Source organism: Agelaius phoeniceus, chromosome 6 (assembly GCF_051311805.1).
Source record: "Agelaius phoeniceus isolate bAgePho1 chromosome 6, bAgePho1.hap1, whole genome shotgun sequence".
Taxonomy (NCBI): Eukaryota; Metazoa; Chordata; class Aves; order Passeriformes; family Icteridae; genus Agelaius; species Agelaius phoeniceus.
Window position 1 is genome coordinate 6,020,001 of NC_135270.1, and position 18,666 is coordinate 6,038,666.

General features: G+C 36.7%; 1 protein-coding gene across 2 annotated transcripts in view; it reads right to left on the reverse strand.

The window, feature by feature from the left end:
- Nucleotides 1-18,666, reverse strand: part of CCDC73 (coiled-coil domain containing 73) — a 95,191-nt gene that overhangs the window by 52,241 nt on the left and 24,284 nt on the right. The window contains exons 3-4 of one of the 2 annotated variants that reach the window (XM_077179537.1): nucleotides 16,536-16,671; nucleotides 8,535-8,690 (exon numbers count right to left, since the gene is read on the reverse strand). In XM_077179537.1, coding sequence (XP_077035652.1) covers nucleotides 8,535-8,549 — 15 coding nt within the window. In that variant the 5' untranslated portion in view covers nucleotides 8,550-8,690; nucleotides 16,536-16,671. Of the gene's footprint in view, nucleotides 1-8,178; nucleotides 8,691-16,535; nucleotides 16,672-18,666 lie in introns of those variants that run through there. The other variant, XR_013182650.1, reaches the window with a different exon arrangement.

Genomic DNA, 18,666 nt, shown 5'->3' on the forward strand with positions numbered 1-18,666 from the left:
AAACATCTGCTCCAACATAACCTAAGGTGTTTGTAAATGCTGCCTCCAAAAAAATTACACTGAAGCATAAGTATGAAATTCTGTGCTTGATGAAACTCGGGAATGAAAATAATAATAGACAAAGTTCACCTGTTTAAATCTAATAACTTCTTATTAAAAACTTCTTATGGCCATAAAAAGATGTCTATCCCCACCAGATGCAGACACACAAGTTACAAGAATCAGCACTATCACCTCTGCGCTTCAGGTGTAGCCTACTAAAACTGCCCTTTTAGCTGTAAGAAACATTTCTATGACTATTTGTGAAAAACAGTACAAAAGTTTATGCAACTGAGATTAATTCATCAGGCACAGAGCATACCTAATACACCCACTTAAACAGGTGTCTCCAGCTAGGATTTAAACCGAAATATGCTGAGTTACTCTGTGGTCAAGATGTTAGTGCTGCTGGGGAACCATCAAGTCAGGTTACTGGGTAACAAAGCATAATCCAGATTTTTGTCATGTTCAACTGAAGAGTATAAAACACTGTTTTGCTTCTAAATGAAATTATTTTTTAAAATATTTATGCAAAAAAATGGCACAGTATGACTGAATTTTATACAAGACATAATTATTATAGATAAATAAATAATCCCCCTACACAGGATAAGGTACCCCTTGTGATCATTCAAGACTGAAATACATTTAGGAGATCTGCCTGTTTGATAAAAAACAAAACAGTAAGTCTTACAATACATTTTCACTTTTCAAGGAAATGTCTTTTTGATACTGTTGACACACCTTCTTGTACTGGAGACAACTAAAAGCAGATTTGCCCAGAATCCATTGTTATATCAAAAACTCCAAAATTAGATAAATCCTTAAGTTCTGTTATAATTTTCTGAAGTTATAGTTCAGATATAAGTTAAGGAATTTGAAAACAAGCAGCCAGCTGTAGCAAAGGAGCATAAAAGCATAAAAGACTCCATCATTCTGCTAGGAAGAGCTCACCAGAAGGAACTGGGAAAATAAATCACATGTTCATTGTTTTCCAGATTCCACACATCACGTCTGTCTCACATAAGCCAGGTGGGATTCCTGAATGATACAAAAACCTGCTGGCACCCAGTGTCATAAAATGTGGACTGTGAACAATTGGGTAAAGACACTACACAAAAGAAAACTAGATTAAGACACATTTTTATAAGAACCACTGCTAAGAACCTGTATGTAAAGGTTTAGGTAGCCTAACATGTATTTTACTAGGTCTTAAATTTCTTGGGCTCAATTTGATTTTAAAAAATAATTATAATTTTTGAAGGCAGCTTTCTCCCTATCACTATTGGTGCTTTTTATTTTCTACTTGCAGTCCAGAAATTTTCTGTAGGTAGGGTTTTTATTTTTAAACTTCTACAGCCTGAAAAATATTTAATGTAGTTATGTTTGACCTTGCCTGAAGTTTGATCCTTCAATTTAGGGACTGCTAGACAAATGTTATTTTTCATTTTCTCCTCCATCCCACATCTTCCTACAAGAATTATACCATCTTTGTTGGGAAAAGCAGCAATTTGTGTGCAGCAGCCATCACCCAAAGCCAACCAGCTCCCTGGGTTGGCCCAGAGTCCATCTGGATAAACCCAGAGTCCATCTGTGCAGCTCCTTTGAGCTGGGAAAGAGCCACCACCCAGGACTGGGTGGTGATTTTGGGATGATTTTGGATGCAGAGGGCATCATGAGGGGCACACCCCAGATCAGGGGGTGTACACACCCTCTTCAGTGAGCTCTGCTGGGTTCAGTCTCTGGTTTGTCTCCTTTGAGGTAGTTTCTTCTGCAGTTCTTTTGGGTATTAGTTGAGAGTGGCTCCATTCACACATAAAAATGAAAGCAAATAAGCTAAACCTTGCACAAGAGTGCAGCTTCTCAGAAAGGCAGTGATACCTCTAGCAATTCCAGAAATTACATCTCTGCATACAACATGGGGCTATTTAACAAAAACCCTTCCTTCCTAAAAGGGGATCTGCTGTGAAACTTCTATTTTAAAGATGCCCTTCTACAGCTCTATTAGAAATATCACTGTATTAACCATTGCCATCCGCAATTACAATGATCTACAAATTGTTATAGAATCATACAAGACAAAAAAAACCTCCTTCACAGTCCTCAAAAGCTTTAGAAGTTAATCACTTTTCAAAATACCCCCAAACTTTTCAGTTTTCAAAAATATACTGCCAATCTTACAAGACAATTTACTCTAAAAGCTAAGACCAATACACTAGTGTTGTGATGTTCATTTACAAACAATTATGCTCTTCTTAAAAATAGAACATCAAGGTGGACTTTTTTTAAGGACTTAAAACCAGAAGACAATAAAAACCTATTTTATTTCTGTAGTCAGATGATAATAAATCAAAAATCATTTGAACGAGGGATGAGGCAGACTTGTGGCTTTTGAAAACAGAGAATTATATGACTTTTTTTTAATTTTACAGTAAATCAGGTAGCATTGTCAATGCAAAGTTCTTATTTTAAAGGACTGCTTTACACTAATTTCATTATAAATATTGTTTTATACTAATGCTCTGTAGAACCATCTTTTATTCATACATTATATAAGCACACACAATGTAAGAACACTTTTCCCACATTGTGTAAAAGGTCTTTCTACCTCACTGTCTTATCAATAATGAACAAAAATCCAGTTAAAACTCTCCTTTACTGGACCAAAGTGAACAGTAATTCTCTTCCTTGACTTTGCACCGAGGGGATTTTTAAATCTGTCCCAAGCACAAATTTGGATTGTGTGTTGCTTTTTCTGCTGTAAGAGTCAAGTACAACATAACCAGCAGTGTGAATTTGTGCTGGGACAATACCTTTGGAGACCAGACTGTTTCTCCAGGGCTTTTCTGGAGAACATTCTCCAACCTTTTACTGGTGCATTAATACTACTTTGCTGCACCCACTCTCAAAAAGTAGATGTATTTACCTTTCCCATTTTCTTCCCTATATATTGAGTTTTATATTTTTATTAGCTTACCATAACTACACAGGACAGAATCACCCAGAGGGCTTGTGACAGAAATTATGAAACAGACATGGTATAAAATACAAAGTAAAGAAAGCAAAGGTTATGTTGTTTGCCACTCTAGCAGCTGAAGACCTAAAATAACAGATGTATACTCCATATAAGAGATATCCTACAATTCAACACATCTAATTGAAGGGAAAGATTTGTGAATACGCTCATGCTTCTTGTTTTCCAAAGATAAAACAGCCCCAGTCACATCAAACTGTCCTTATCTCTGGTACTAGCAGTTTCTGGCCTAAAATCAATGGCATTTCTTTAACTTTTAGATAAGTGTAAAGATTTTAAGTGTGGAAGCTGTACACTTGTTCTAAAGTTACTTTCCTCAAAGCCTAGGAAAGTATCGTGTCCTTTTGGGGTGGGAGACCAACAATGGCCCCATAAGAGAGCAAAACAATTGTCCTTAAAAAACTGCATGGGAATCTTTGCTGACAGAAAATTCTGAAACAATCTGCTGAAACAGATTGTTTCAGATTGCAGGAACAATCTGCTTGATGACATAATGCTTTTCAAAGCTTCAGATTTTAATAGAATTGTGGGAAAAGCATTAAACAAAGAACTCTCAGCTGCTAGAACCCTCAGATTTTCTTTGTCAAGAAGCAATGGGCCTTGGTTGGTTGTTTTGCTTTTCCTGATTCTCTAGAAGGTTTTAAGTGGATTTTTTACTTTTATTTTCTTTTTTTTTTCCTCCACATTTCCAGCTCTGTTTCAATATGTGAATTAAGAAAAAAAAACAAAAAAAAACACCCACAAAAACCAGGAAAGCTGAACAACACATTCCAGAGAAGAGCAAACTGATGACCCAGAAAGCATATGGGAAAGTCCCTCTGAGAGCCCTTTTTTATTCAACCTGCAATACTTCATGTTGATGTGATAACAGGGGTTCCAAGAAATTATTGCACGACTCCAAATCAGCTTCTGTGATCATAATGCAGTAAAGATTACTCCCATCAAACACAGAACTATAGCAAATCTAACTGAAGGGTGAAGTTATAAAGAATTTTGCCAGTTGCTCTGTGTTAGCTGCCTGTTGAATTCTGGATGAAATTTAAAAAACTGGAGCTGCTTGCCCAAGTACTACATTGCTTGGGATCTGCATTTTTGCCCCCACTACAAGATGACTGCCTTCAGTAATCTGAATTCTTTTGATGAAAACATATAATCTTTCACAAGCTGGCCAGCATGTTCCAAAACCAGGTGATTAAGTTTTCATATCACATAATTGGTTTAGTAGAACCAACACAGATATATATTATCAGGATCCTTTCTGTAATCAAAACTAATTACTGTATTTGTCTTTTATAGGACATTACTACAGTAAGACCATAAATAATAACTGAAGATTTTTTCAACCACAAGTAAAATATTACTAATAAACTAGCAAAAGAGATCTTTACTCATTTCAGCTCAAATTAAAAGAGGAAACCATGAACAGCAGCCCTCTGATTAAGACTGTAAAACTGTTTTCTGCTTCCAGCATGTTTGTCTGTGGGATTAAATTCTCCTCCCTGGCCTTTCCACCCTAACACTTTTCAGTATTTCGTTAGCATCCTCTTAGCTATTGGTATAGAGACACGAAGGGATTGACAGAAGTCAGGTTTACCCAAATTTTACGGGCAGGGGATGAAACCAGGGACGTTTTAGCCAGCCGAAAAGCAGCTCGTGTCCGTTCCAAACACCATGCTGCCACCTAGTCGACATCCACCTGAACTGTGCTGTCCTGCGTGCGCTGCAGCTACAGCCACAGCCACAGCCACAGCCACAGCCACAGCCACGGCCAAGGCATAAAAATCGAACTGTTCTCCAAAAAAACATCAGTGCAACACGAAGCCACCAAAAGCACCGAGAGCTCCAGCTAAATTCCCTGTCCGGCAGCAGTGCCCTGCCAGCACAAAGAAGGCACAGCTGCAGCTCTCTGCAAAGAGAGTGTGTGTGTTCAAGGAGCACTCCAAGCTGCTGCTTGTTTGTAGTGATAGGGGTGCAATACCTCTACCAAGTGTAAACAAGGAAATAATTAGTACCACCGAGTAAGGGATCAGTCCAAAATAATATAATATCAGCAATTAACAGATTTGAGCTGTGTCAGCAAGTTCAGGCACTACTGATATTTAACCTGTTTCAAACATTTTGAGGGTATCTACTTGATATCCAGAAAAAACTGATTTCCCTGAAGGCTGGCTTGTTTCCTTTTTTTATCTTCTCTCTTCCTTTAAATGTGTCTGCCAAGTATTACTTTTTCCTCCACAAACCATTCCTCAACACAACTTATACCAACATTGCTCTTGGTGTGGTACTGGTATTTATGTGGTATTGGTATTTATGTGGTATCCCTATGATAAAGCTTCAGAAGGAATTATGTTGTTATCTCAGTGGGGCATAATGTATGCAAATTGTTTCTTTGTTGCCTGAGCATTATAGATAATGTCAATATTAGTGACAAAAAATCAACTCTCATCATAGGAAAAATGTCCTAATTTTTTGTGTCTGCATTTCACTCTAGGTTAGAGTAAGGATGTCCCTGCAGCACAAGGTTTGGAACAGCTCCCAGAGGAGGCCAAGAATGGCAGGAGAAGGCAAGGAGCAGCCTTGCACCAGAACACAAACTTTTATATCTCCTCTCCATGCCACAGAATCCTCAAAATCTCAGAACAGCAAAGAGCAGGCAGGAGTCCTCCTCCCTCTTTGGGTACCCAGCCTGATACACAATCAACAGGTACAGAAGGCACGATGCATGGACTTTCTGTAAGAATGCATTAGAAGACCATAATTACATTACATTGTGAGAAAAACTTGAATGCAAAAGGCAGAAGAAAGAAAAAAAGCCAGCAACACTTTGACGATAACACAATTATCCTGAACGTGGTACTTTCAGAGCTCTCTTTCATATTAGCCTTGAAATATACGAATGAGATCTTACTAGAAGTCCTCAGTACATGTGGATGCCTTCTGTATTTGTTCTAATTCTTAAGTGAATGACAAATTAAAATTTCCTTAATTTTGCTGCTCAAAGCTCTACCGCTGTCCACACATTTAGTTTGGGGTTGTTTTTTTTTTAGAGAAAACATATATTGCGCCAGCACTGCCAAAGCTGTCCCAGATGTTTGGGTATTTTCCTCACAGGATGAAACTGATATGCCATATGCCCAGAGGCAAGCAGCCTGGCTAAATTCAAGCAATATTTCCACACTCTGGATGGGGCACGGCATAAACAATCCATAGGAAAAGCAAGACACTAATCCCAACTTATTAAAACCAAGGAAAGCCACCGCTCTCTGCTCTCTTCGGGGCCGGCCTAAGATATTAAGAGCGCTGCGGCCGCCCAGGCCCAGCTGGAAAACTGCTTTTTTTTTTCAAAAAAGACCAAAAAAACTACAAAAAAAAAAAAACTACACCCACCTTGTTTTCCCTGGTTCCAGGGGGGAGGTTGTTCTCCAGCAGCACAAGCACCGAGCCCTTGCCCCGCGCTGTGGGCAGCAGCCGCAGCGGAACCTCGCCGGCAGCGGCCGCGCTGCCCTCAGGGCCCGGCGGGGCACGGCACAGGCAGCGCGGCTCCGTGTTACACCGATTTCACCTTGTTCCGGGAAAATTAGATCAACACGCCTCACCCTGCCCCGTCTAGGCTCAAATGTCCCCGGACAGAGCCTTAATTCCAACCCCCTGCCCCTTCCCCGAGGCCGGGGCCGGCCGCGCTTGGTGCCCCGAGGGAGCGCAGCCGCGGAACGGGCACCGTGAGGGCCTCGGGAGGGGCACGCTCACAAAGCATCAAAGTTAAAATCCACCAAATCCTCCACTCTGCCCTCAAATCCCCCACTCTGCCCTCAAATCCCCCACTCTGCCCTCAAATCCCCCACTCTGCCCTCTGCTCACACCACGTCCATGTCTTTTAAAGTGTACGGAAGCCAGGAGCCCACTTGGTTTTCAAGACATACCGGACGCTTTTTTTCTCATCTCACACCTCCCACTACGCAATTGAATATTTTGCTGCAAGTTTGTTTTACTTTTTCCCAGACGTGTGTTGGTTTGTTGTTCGGGTTTGTTTTGGGGTTCCGGTTTTTTGACATAATAAATTAGATTTGCCTATTTGACTCTGTTTAAGCCGTGACAATGTTTGTTGAATTTGATGGCTGGTTAAAATGCACACAACACTAAGGAGAAGGTGATTTGAGTTTTGGGCTGAAAACAGCCCAACTTTGCTGGAACACATGTGGTAAAGAAAATGCTTCGTAACAAAATGAACATTTCCAAAACACTCAAGCTATAAAAGACATATGTTTAATGAGTTACCTGAAAGAACATTATTAAAATGATAAGCAGAATGATGATGATGATGCTCAGAACTGTACTCTTACTCAGTCCAAATAATTTTTCATTAAAGCTTTGTTTTCTTGGCTGGGCAGCTTCATCAGCATAAAATACCAAAGGAATATTCTCAGAATAGTTTGTCAAACTCTGCTTTGCAACATTCACAGAAAATGTTAAGAGAATTAAAACTGAAATTATCATATTCAGCTTTTTTTTTAATAACACTATACAATGAAAAACCACAATAATTTAAACTTTCATTCAGAACAATCTCCAGATTGTACGCTGCTAGTTGTTACCATAGTGTCAGCTTATAGCTTTACCAGCTGGATAGTTCTCAAACTATGCAATTGAGAATAACTTAACATTCATGACTATAAACTTAACATTCATGAACATTCATTATCATAATTATCAACATATCATTAATAAATCAACACTGAAAAGCTGCAATGCAAGAAGGCCTAGACATAGGAGGAAGAAAGGGAATACAAAGTCATACAAGTCAGGCATAAGACATAAGAGAAGGCATAAGAGAAGAAGTATAATGTGAAAATAAGAGCTATAATGAAGTTATGCGGGGACTTACTTATCAAGGACTTATGTTTAACATGGAATGCAAGGTGAAGTTATCTAATAACTGCTTGTTAGGATCCATTAATTTTGCTTGATGAAACTTGAAAGAGGAAAAAATAAGTGGGATAAAGAACATGAGAAATAAATAGGTTTCCAGCAATTATTTCATTTCCTGGAATTATTTCATATTCCATAATAGGGAATAGAGCTGACTTGCAAAAATACATATGCTGTTTTAAAGAAAACAAAACACAAATTTTAAGGCAATATAGGAAACCTTTTTACTTATTTTCCTCTCTGTGCTAAAATTCAAATATAAATGGACAAAAAGTTGGTTTTTATTTAAGATGGTTTGTATTTCACTGGATTATTGTAATCAGCAATACGAAAGCATCATTTCCCTAAGTTTTATGTTGCCAGTGTATTTCAGTAAAATCCACAGCAAATAATTATGCATATTTCATGTCACACATAAATCACACTTTATGGAAAGATAACACAGTCACTGTGGAATGAGTTGCCTTTTTTCCCCCCCCTGAAATCCTGAGATTTACTTGGCAGAGCCTGAAATAATAATTTGCCACAACCATACCTGGAAATATAACATTTTCCAAAGCACAGGTCAGAAAAGCATTCATCTGCAGAAGTCTTGAAATGGTGATCTGGATCTCCCAGACACGGATGAAATTTGGACTGTCACCAGCAACAAGAGACTTATTCCTGCCAAGGCCACAGCTGGAGCAGAGGACTGAAATTCACAAAAGAAAACAGATCAGCACGTATTGGCTGCAGCAGCTGCTGGAAATTGTGATGTTTGTGACTCAGCACAGCACTCCAATCCTCAAAATACACTTGGCAGTGTAAAGAGATCAACACACCAAGCAAACCTTCGTCATCCCTCTAATGGTTTTCACCAGGAATTCCAAGTGTTAATCATGCAAGTGTATGCCTACAAAGAAAAAAAAAAATCCCTTTTTTGAGGAAAAACAAGTTGATTTTAAAATCTTCAGATGTCATCTCAAATCTGCATCCATCTTTATTGTCAATACCTTCTTTAGATCATATCCCCATTTTTTAACCAGAATGTATACTTGATAGTGAAACACGCCAACCAAATGCTATGTTTCAATAAATTTCTTTCTCAGCAAAATGCTATTGCTAAATTTAACCCAAATTCCATTAATTTCTACTTAAAATCAACAGTATCATTGTTGAGATATTTCATGCAACAGTAACGTGAGATTTATTTAGCAATTTTGGAGTCCATCAAATCCTATTTTTAGGAAGTAATATTTGCAGTTATCACAGTTTACATTGCATTGGTTGAGTTTGCTTGTTTGTTTTAAAGTTCCTCATGTACAAACATAACTCTGGGTTAATCTGAACATAGTCCACCAAAGAAAACATTAACTTGGTATTTTCACTTTAAATTATTTTTAAATTAGAGAATGGAAGCACAAATTTTTACAGCTAATACAACTGATACTTTTTTTGTTTACTTTAGTAACAACCAGATACAATTCCAAACTTTATCTATTAATATTTCCACATTCTTGAAGTTATACTGCAATAGGAGTTTCCCATATATTTAAAAAAATATATGGGAAAATGTACCGAGATGGTATTTAAAGCTGACCTTGCCTTATTGTGTTATACAAGCAGTTTAGAGATGGTGAAGGTATCCAAGTGAGAAAATGGAATCAGTCCTCCTATTTGGCTTGCATTTACAAAACTCCTTTATTCTTCCACTAATAATGGAATATCTTCCATTAATAATAATAATAATAATTCATAATAAATTTTCTGTATCTCTTTAATATGATCAGACCAGGCATCTGAAAGGAAAATTCCATTACAGATGAACTACAGGAAGTTCTTCAGTTTTTCACCTTTTCTGTGGGAGCTCTCAGAACCACAACACAGCACTTGTCCCAAAAAATTTTGCTATGTTCTTCTAAATTATTAACTACTGCATTTAGACTGTTGCTTCTTAATTCAACATCAGTCTTTTTGTGATGGTTTTTGTCTAAGTAAAATGAGTTTATGAGACAGATATCTGTAGAAGAAAATACTGAAATACTTTCAAATTGAAATACTGTGAATGAGATCTACCACAAATATTAAAAGAACTTCTCACTGGGATTAATTTTTGAAAATAATTCATATAGCTGCATACAAATATCAAAACGATAACAGAGAAAAACCAGGAATACAGCCCTGAAAGACACACTGCTCCTCTCCTATTGGAAACAATGGCTCTTATAGATAAAAGATAACTACTGTGACATTATGTTGCATATGATATGGAAGAAAAAGAAAATATTCCCTTTATGAAGAGAATAAATACTTATCTCTTCCTCCCATGTTACATGGGTCCTTAGGTCTTCCTACACTGTTTTTGTTACTTTTCCTCAAACCAAGGGGTGGGGAAAGGAATGCAAAGAGGGAATTTTGTTTATTTCCAGCAGTCCTACACACCAAAACCATTTTTATGGACTCCTATCTTTGATTTATTAATCAAATTTCACTTTCTATGGTCTCAGTTGTTCCCAAGAAGCTTCATATGTTAGATCTCCTTAGGGCAGCTGTATTTTCAGAGCTTCTTGTTCTGGACATCTCCCCATTTTCTGAATTATTCCACATTCACATCAACCATCCAAGCAGTAATAAAGCTCCATTGTTCTGCCTGTTGCAGAAGCATTCTTGATCAAGAAATCAATTAAATGTATACTTACCCTGTAGCTTTTTGCTATCAATGATGCTATTCACAAGCTGTGTACACAATGAGCTGCTTCACTGAACACTGCTCACCATCAAAAAAAGATTAACCCCCCCCCCCAAAATGCCTGCTACAAGTGACAAGTTTAAAAACTAATTTTTTTTAATGAGAACTGTCTCCTTAAAGGAACATTTACATCACCTCATGGTTTTCTTACATTAAGGACATAAACTGCTCTCACACTCTCACTTTGCAGGAAGTGTCATTTAATAAATAAAGAAATAAAGCTGCTTATGTGGGTTAAAAATCTGTCTTAAGAACATAATTCTGAACATCTATCTCTCAACTACCCAAGTCCAATTCCTTAAAATAACATCTTGACCTGATTTTTAATTATAAAACTCCGTTCACACATATTCCTAGAATTACAAATTGGTATCCATTTTTTAATAAATTAAATAAACATAAGAAATTACATTTCTTCTGTATTTAGTTCAAATAAAAAGGATGACTTTTTGATCACATAAAACCCCACAAATGCTACAAAGGCATATAAAGCCCATCACAATACTACTTAATATTTTTCTCGCATTTTTTAAAAATTGGTGTGGGATTAAAAAATATTTATTGTTATTATAAACAATAATATATTGTTTTATATATTTTAAAAAATATAAATTTATTTTATAAACAAATTTTCTTCTTTTTCTCTTAATAGAAAACCAAAACTAGCAAACACCATCAAAGTCAAGGGATGAAATTCTGGGAAACAGCAACAGATCTAAAATTAGAATGTAATGAAATCTGAAATACTTAAAAGGACTTCAGTCTCTTCTAATTTTGTTTTTCATAATTGTGTTGCACAAAATAAGCTGGTGTAAGAGATTAGGGGGAGGGGAAGAATCAGAGACTCTTTGGCTGACTGGATGCATTACATTAATTTCTTAATATGTGAAGGAGTGGATTACCCCTCTAACAGCAAGGGGAAATTAGTTCCTTTATTTCTTCATTAAGGCTGTGGGAGGGAAATTAATTTTCTACTCTGGTTTTCAAAATTAATTGAATATATCTTTATTAAAGTGATAAATATGTACACATACTTTTTGGTTGAAAGAATTCTCTAAATTAATCCTAAACAGACGTTTTCGTAGCAGTTTGGTAGCATGTGGTCATTTTATATTGTTTCACTTTGTGATGTCGTAAAAAACCCTGAAAAAAACAGATCACCCTGTGTGTAATAAAGATGTTTATAGAAGAAAATCATCTGAAAAGAGTCTTTATTATAAAGAGTAATTTTATAATCTTCCTGGCTTCCTACACTGTATCATTTTTGTTCCTATGTTCTTGCAGGTTTCATTGTGAACTTCAGTGTCTATTCTTTCCAACATATAGCTGTATTCATAAAAAGAAAGCTTTGGATTGCTTTTACAGGAAACCACAGTTTTTAAAAGCATGACCCACCTAGCCTGAAGTTGAGGCAAAGTGCCTTGAGGTGCCTTCTTATGTGCATTGGTTCTTGAAGGAATTTACAGAACTTCTGAAATTTGCTCACTTTACTTCCTACACCTGCAGTTTTTATATCTGTTTGTATTGTAAATTTATTTCCTGTGGTGTACTTACATCATGGCATCATCATTTTCTTTTATTTAGATTCTTCAGTACTCTTTTGTGCAAAATCAACCACCTCAAAGTGACCTCATGCCAGTAGTATTTTTATTTAGGCTTCCCTTGCATAATTGATATAATTATTTTTGTGACATCTTTCTTATACAAAAAGTAAACCATAAGCATTTTTCTAGAGAACTTGGACAGTTCAGCATTGGGGAGAAAAATACCAACGTACTGATGACAATGGTGATTCCATCACAGCAGTATCTAAGAGCTTATAAGGGAAAATCAAATTTGCCCGGCCTTTAAAACCATCACATCCTTCATGTACTTGTGGCCTAGAGGCTCAAAAGAGCAAGAAAATTCCTAACAGAATCCTAAAACTTCATTTTCCTTGTGTGCCTTAAAAGCATTTAACAGAGAACAGAATTTCTCATCCCTTCTTCAATGACAATTAAAAGTCTGTCCTATGCAATGGGGCCTCTGTCTCCCTACACAAATAAGTAAACACGCCCAAAACTCTATCAACACACAGGTTATTTAAAATTAATTTTTTATTTTCAAACTCTAACAGTCAACTTTTCAACTTCTACTATCTTTTGCATTATTTACTCTACTATTCTTTTCTTAGAGAAAAATCTAAGAAATAAATCAGAAGAGTTTCATTTCTGAAATTGAACTGCAGTCACTATAAACCCAAACTCTTGGTATGAAAAGAAAAAGTAGGATACAGTAAATAATTAAACAATGAGGGGAAATTCAGCTGATGTGCTCACTAGAAGTTAATAGGAAGCACTTGTTTGTTTAGTAAAACGAACAACATCTTAATTATGGACACAAAGAGTATAGGGATTAAATATGCAAGATTTATGTTGAACAAAAGCAAGACTGTCTCAAAAGCATTCACACACCATGATTCAACCCTCCTGTTTAATCCATTCCACTGGAATAGCTCAGCTCTTTGACAACTGCCAATCACAAACTTGCAAAATGCACCTGAGAAAGAGGCAGAACAACTGATTCACTTGTTTACACAATTTACTGCTTGATCACTAGCTTATTAAGGAAAAAAACTGAGTGAGCCCACAGAGCATCTTCATTAATAGGTTAATAATAATTTACAAAGACAAAATAAAATACATCTTTGTCCAGAGAAACAATATTAAAGCATAGAGATGAAAAACATTTCAACTCTAGCTCCTCTTTAGGGGAGCGTGAGGAAACGCAACAAAGGAAGTCTGGATAAAAATTAAATAGCAAACAAGATCTCAAATACCTGAGGAAATGAGACAATGGTGAAATAATCAAAGAAAGCATCACCAAAACCCTTGTTCCTTAGAGAAGAAAAGATTCTGGTATATGAGCCACACCACAATTAAGATGACCCCTTCCAATGTGAAAGACTGGAGCCTCTCCCAGTTATTTATTGCTGTTTTAATTGCCTCATGCATTTATGGAGGATGCTGTTGAAGGCCCTGCCATCCTCCATGTCACACAAATTCCTTCTGTCACAGGCACAGCAAAACCCACCATGTTAAGTCCCTTCTTCCAAGACATCTTTTTAAATTAAAAAAAAAAAATTGCTCTCCAAGATCCAGAAGCAAAGAAACTCCAGAAGACTTTTCATATTCAATTCTGCAATCCCCAGACACACACACAAAAAAAAAGGAAATTAAGGATTTTATAGAAAGCATCCTCAAAACATCTTGAGCCAGGGCTCAGTAACCTTCTCCAACACACACCAATAGCTTTTTATGAAAGTGACAACATGAGGTTTTTCTAAAGAATAAGTCAATTAATTGCCTGCTCACCTCCCCAGAGTAACACAGATTATGCTCCCAAGAAGGGACTCTCACTAAGCATTACAGTTTGGCATCCACTGTGAAATATTTTGCCTTTGATAGAAATGTCAAGAATTTTTATATACACCTGAGATGCAGTCACTAAAATTAAACTGAATTCTAAAACTAGCTCAATTCTGCTGGAAACAAGGAGGGATCCATAAAGCAAAAAGAGACAGGCTTTGTACCACTACTCCTTGCTGGAACACTCTCCATAGGAAGGCTGCTGAACTAAATTTTCGGCATATTTTCTTAGGCAGAGAGACTATTTAGGCAGCTTTTCATCTCTGATCTTAATAACATTTTTCAGAAAAACTTCTGTCTGGTCTACAAGTGTTTTTAGAACCAGGTTTTACAACACAGCAAAGAATGACTTCATCCTCAACAGAGCTGGCTTTGCCTCACACGTGTGGAATTCTCTCATTTGGACTAAAACCACCAAAACTTTTGTTTGATTACTTCTTCAAAATCAGTAATATTCACTATACTCTTTATATGGTTGTAATGTCCTTGGTCATTTTCCAGAAACTGTAATCAATAGAAATCAATCTAAAAAACCAGTGCAATATGCAGGAAAAAGTACATGAAAAACAGTAAAAGTGTGATCTATTATCAACCCTAATAACCATTCCATGTGCTTAGATAAAAGCACCTCTCAGTTAAAGTTGTCTTCTATGCACCACTGCAAATAAGTTGAAAATTCTAGATTACATATCTAACAAAAACTTAAAAATCCCTTTTTTACTGTAAGTCCTCAAGCAACTCTCCCACAATCACAAACAAGTTCTTTGTGGATCAACCAAATCCATACCAAATAGAAACTGCCTGTATCACAGCAACAAACACAAAATTTACAAATAGATCCCCACAGCCATCACAGTAAGTGCCAAGCATGATAGAAACATCATTATCTTCTGCATTAGTGCACATCTGATGCTGCAGCTGAGCAGGATTAAAACACACCCAAAGCTGCCAGTCTGCTGCTGCACCACTTCACTTGCAGACAACCCACAAGCTCCATTTTGTTAGGAAATGAAACCTTTCCTAGACACAGCTTTGCCTTCCCTGCTTTGATAACAGATCCTCAGCAGGGACATTCCAAATTTTAAATGAAAATGCTGCAGGAGAAAGCTGAGAGACCACCACACAGCTCCCTCTACTGTGAGCCAGGAAAGGAAACTGGTGAAGTCCAAGATCTCAACTCCACAGAGAAATGGGTTAGTGAGGCAAACCAGGGAACACAGCAGAAATGGCTATGGAGCTGAATAGAAACCCCAGAGCTCAGAAAGTTGAGATCAAGAGGAAACATCAGGGCTTGGGCTCTGCTGGAAGAAGACAGCATCACAGAACCAGGGGAGGCTGCAAGGAAGTCAGTCACTGAGTGCCTCCCACCCCTGGCAGGGACACTGCTGCCAGCTTTGCAAATCTCCACGGACAAAGAATCAAAACCTCTCTGGGCACCCTGTGCCAGTGCCCAGTTGTGGAGTCTTAACTTCTTTTTGCCAGGGTCAGGATTGAATATGTTGGATGGTATTTCTTGGGACTCAGATGTTTGCCAGTTCTTATCCGTGTTACAGTCTCACAAACCCTGAGTTCTACAGCACTTCACTCTAACAAGGTAAAATGGAGCTGTATCTCCCTCTCTATGAGGCTTTTTAAGGATAAACTGTCCAATTAAGAAACGACACTTAAATTATTTTTAGCTTTAACCCAATAACCAACCGCCTGTGCCCGCAATGTGGACTTTTTATCCAATTACACAAACCCACCCAAACCCATGGAGAAGAAGGTGAGGAAGAAGGACCAGCCTCCACCCTAAAACCTCCATCTTGCTTTATATCTCTTACTATATTCTAAACCCTCAAACTCTAAGCTTTCCACCCTGTGATATTACACACTTCTAATAAAATATATATACTATATATACTATAATAATATATAAAATATATATATATATCCAAACTCCACACCCACAATCCCAGTTCTGTCATTCCATTTTGGAAGCCTTCTCCACAGCCTCAGGTCAAAGGCAGTGTTCTCTTGGGAGCCAGTGCCTGCCAGCACAGAAAGTCTGAAATTCTCAGCACCCAGGGTTCCAACACCCAGTTAAAAAAGAAAAAAAGAGCTTCCTTACCTTCAGAAGGAGCCTCCTGTGTTTCAGTTTGTACCAGTTGCCTCTGGTCCTGTCACTGGGCAGAGAGCCTGGCTCCAGCTCCTTTACATCCTCCCCTCATCCATGAGGCCAAGAGCTTTTGTCCCTGCCCAGTGACCTTAAATACCAAACCCAACTGGGCTCCTTTCACTAATCAAAAAGTAGCTCACCAAAACACAACAAAACCGTACCAAATAAAGCCAGAAGCAGATTTTCATCCTGCTGCTAGAAGGCTTTGATATGATTTTTTTTTTACTCTATATTTGTACTTACCCTAAATTTGTAGGCTCCCATATATTTGGGAGCACGTGGTTTCAAAGGAACCAGCTTATGGTGACAGTTTTCCAGAAACCATTTTGTGGAATGCTCACATCGGGACATCTATGTAGAAGTCTCACAACCTAATAGTCTTTCTCATGGGAAAAAAAGAAAAAGAAAAAAAAAAGAAAAAAAGAAAAATTTGATCTTACTAAACTTGCTGCATCTAAAAAAATTTTGAGCACCTGACCATGCAGAACTTTAATCCTGTTAGAGGAGCAGCATTCTCAGTGCCTGCAGTGGGATCTGCCAGCACTGGGCCCATTAGTGAAATCAGAATGAGGATTTGTGTCCCCTTCAGCACTGGTGACATTTCTATCCCCTGTTAAATAAATACAAGAGCAGCTGTATGTGAAGCTAAGCCCTGAAAGGTTTTTCTGTCCCCCTGTAAGCACTTTTAGTTGAATTAATTTGCCATAAAGGTTAGAATACTATGACAGGAGCCATAATATTCTAACCTTTATTATTTGAATGTACAATTACTTTTGTTATTTGTGTCATTACAAGTGTCTATGATTATTTCTGACCAATACAAATTATCTCACAGCCTAGTGGATAATAACCAAATATTTAAATTATGTGTGGGCTTTCCTAAAATATTTTTCAAAAACTATGCCTGAAACTTAAGTTTCATTCCAAAACTTAACAACTGACATGGACATAAACCTGCCCCTAAAATTCTAGTTATTTTGCTACTAAACCCCTATTTTTTTCCATGTTTCTTGCTTTTCCCCCTACACTGCCATAGGATATTTCTGCCAGAATTTTACTTTTTCAATTGGAAAATCACTAGCAGTCTTCCGCAGGAGAAAAGCAAGAACTTCAGCGCAAGTTAATCAGCTAAATTCAATTTTTAATTGTAAAGAATCTCATGATAGCCTTAGCTAAAAATTAAATTATTTGTCTATCTGAATTTGAGGCATATTTAAAATACTACTATAACATAATTTAAAAAGTAATGTTGGTTCCAAGTAAAGATTTACTTGATGACAGATTTGTCAAAGACCATATAAATATATATATATTACTTATTATATATTTTATTAGATATACTCATATCTCATATACTACTTACTATATATTTTATTATATATACTATATATAATAAACTATATCTTGTTTATAACTGTTCTATATATTATATATAAGATATATTATACTATATAGAATAAAGTATATATATTTTATTATATATAATAAGTTATATATAACTTATTTGGCATAAGTTATATATATATATATATATATATATATATATATACACTTATTCTATCTTTTATTAGACCAACTAATTTAACTGAAAAACCAGGCATTTCTACAGGAAGTTGTAAAGGACACCAGAGAGTACCCAAAAAAAAAGTTTTTTCAAATATGGCGTGATCTAGGAAAACCCCTCCTGCATGTACTGTTGGAATGGGATACCAGATTTCTCCAAGATACTGATATGGTTCACTTGCTTGTTGACATGTTTATTCCTAAATATGACAGTCAAAGCCCTTTGATGTTAACTGTAGAAAATCTATAATTAAATTCAGTTATATTCAATTACCTCTAGCAAAAAAACATTACTCCTAAATCAAGTTGCCCGGTCAGAAATTTAGTTAACAAAAATAAGAACTTAAAGTAGTTTTGTGTAAAGGACAAATCTATACCATGTGATTCAGGATATCAAATAAACCATTGGAAAGAACAGACCAGATACACACAACTCCACATAGCCTTGATAAGAGGATTTATAATTCTTAATTACGCATTTATGTTTTTTCATTATCAGATCAACTGATAAATACTGCATGAGAAACTGAACAGTGAGAAACTTATTACTTGAATTATCATAGGATATATTTACATCCAAAGTCCTCCTAATCAAAAATCAGTAAAGCATATTATTCTTTGCTATACTGAAATGAATACCTGAATAGTAAAAATGAATACACCACTGTTTATTTGCAGCAAAATAATCAGTATATTCAAAATCAAATGATCAGTGCATAAACATAGATTGGTACCATCTTCCTTTTGAGAGGGATACACAGTCCTGGTTCAATTCAACAGCACCATATTTAATTTCTCCAACAATATTTTA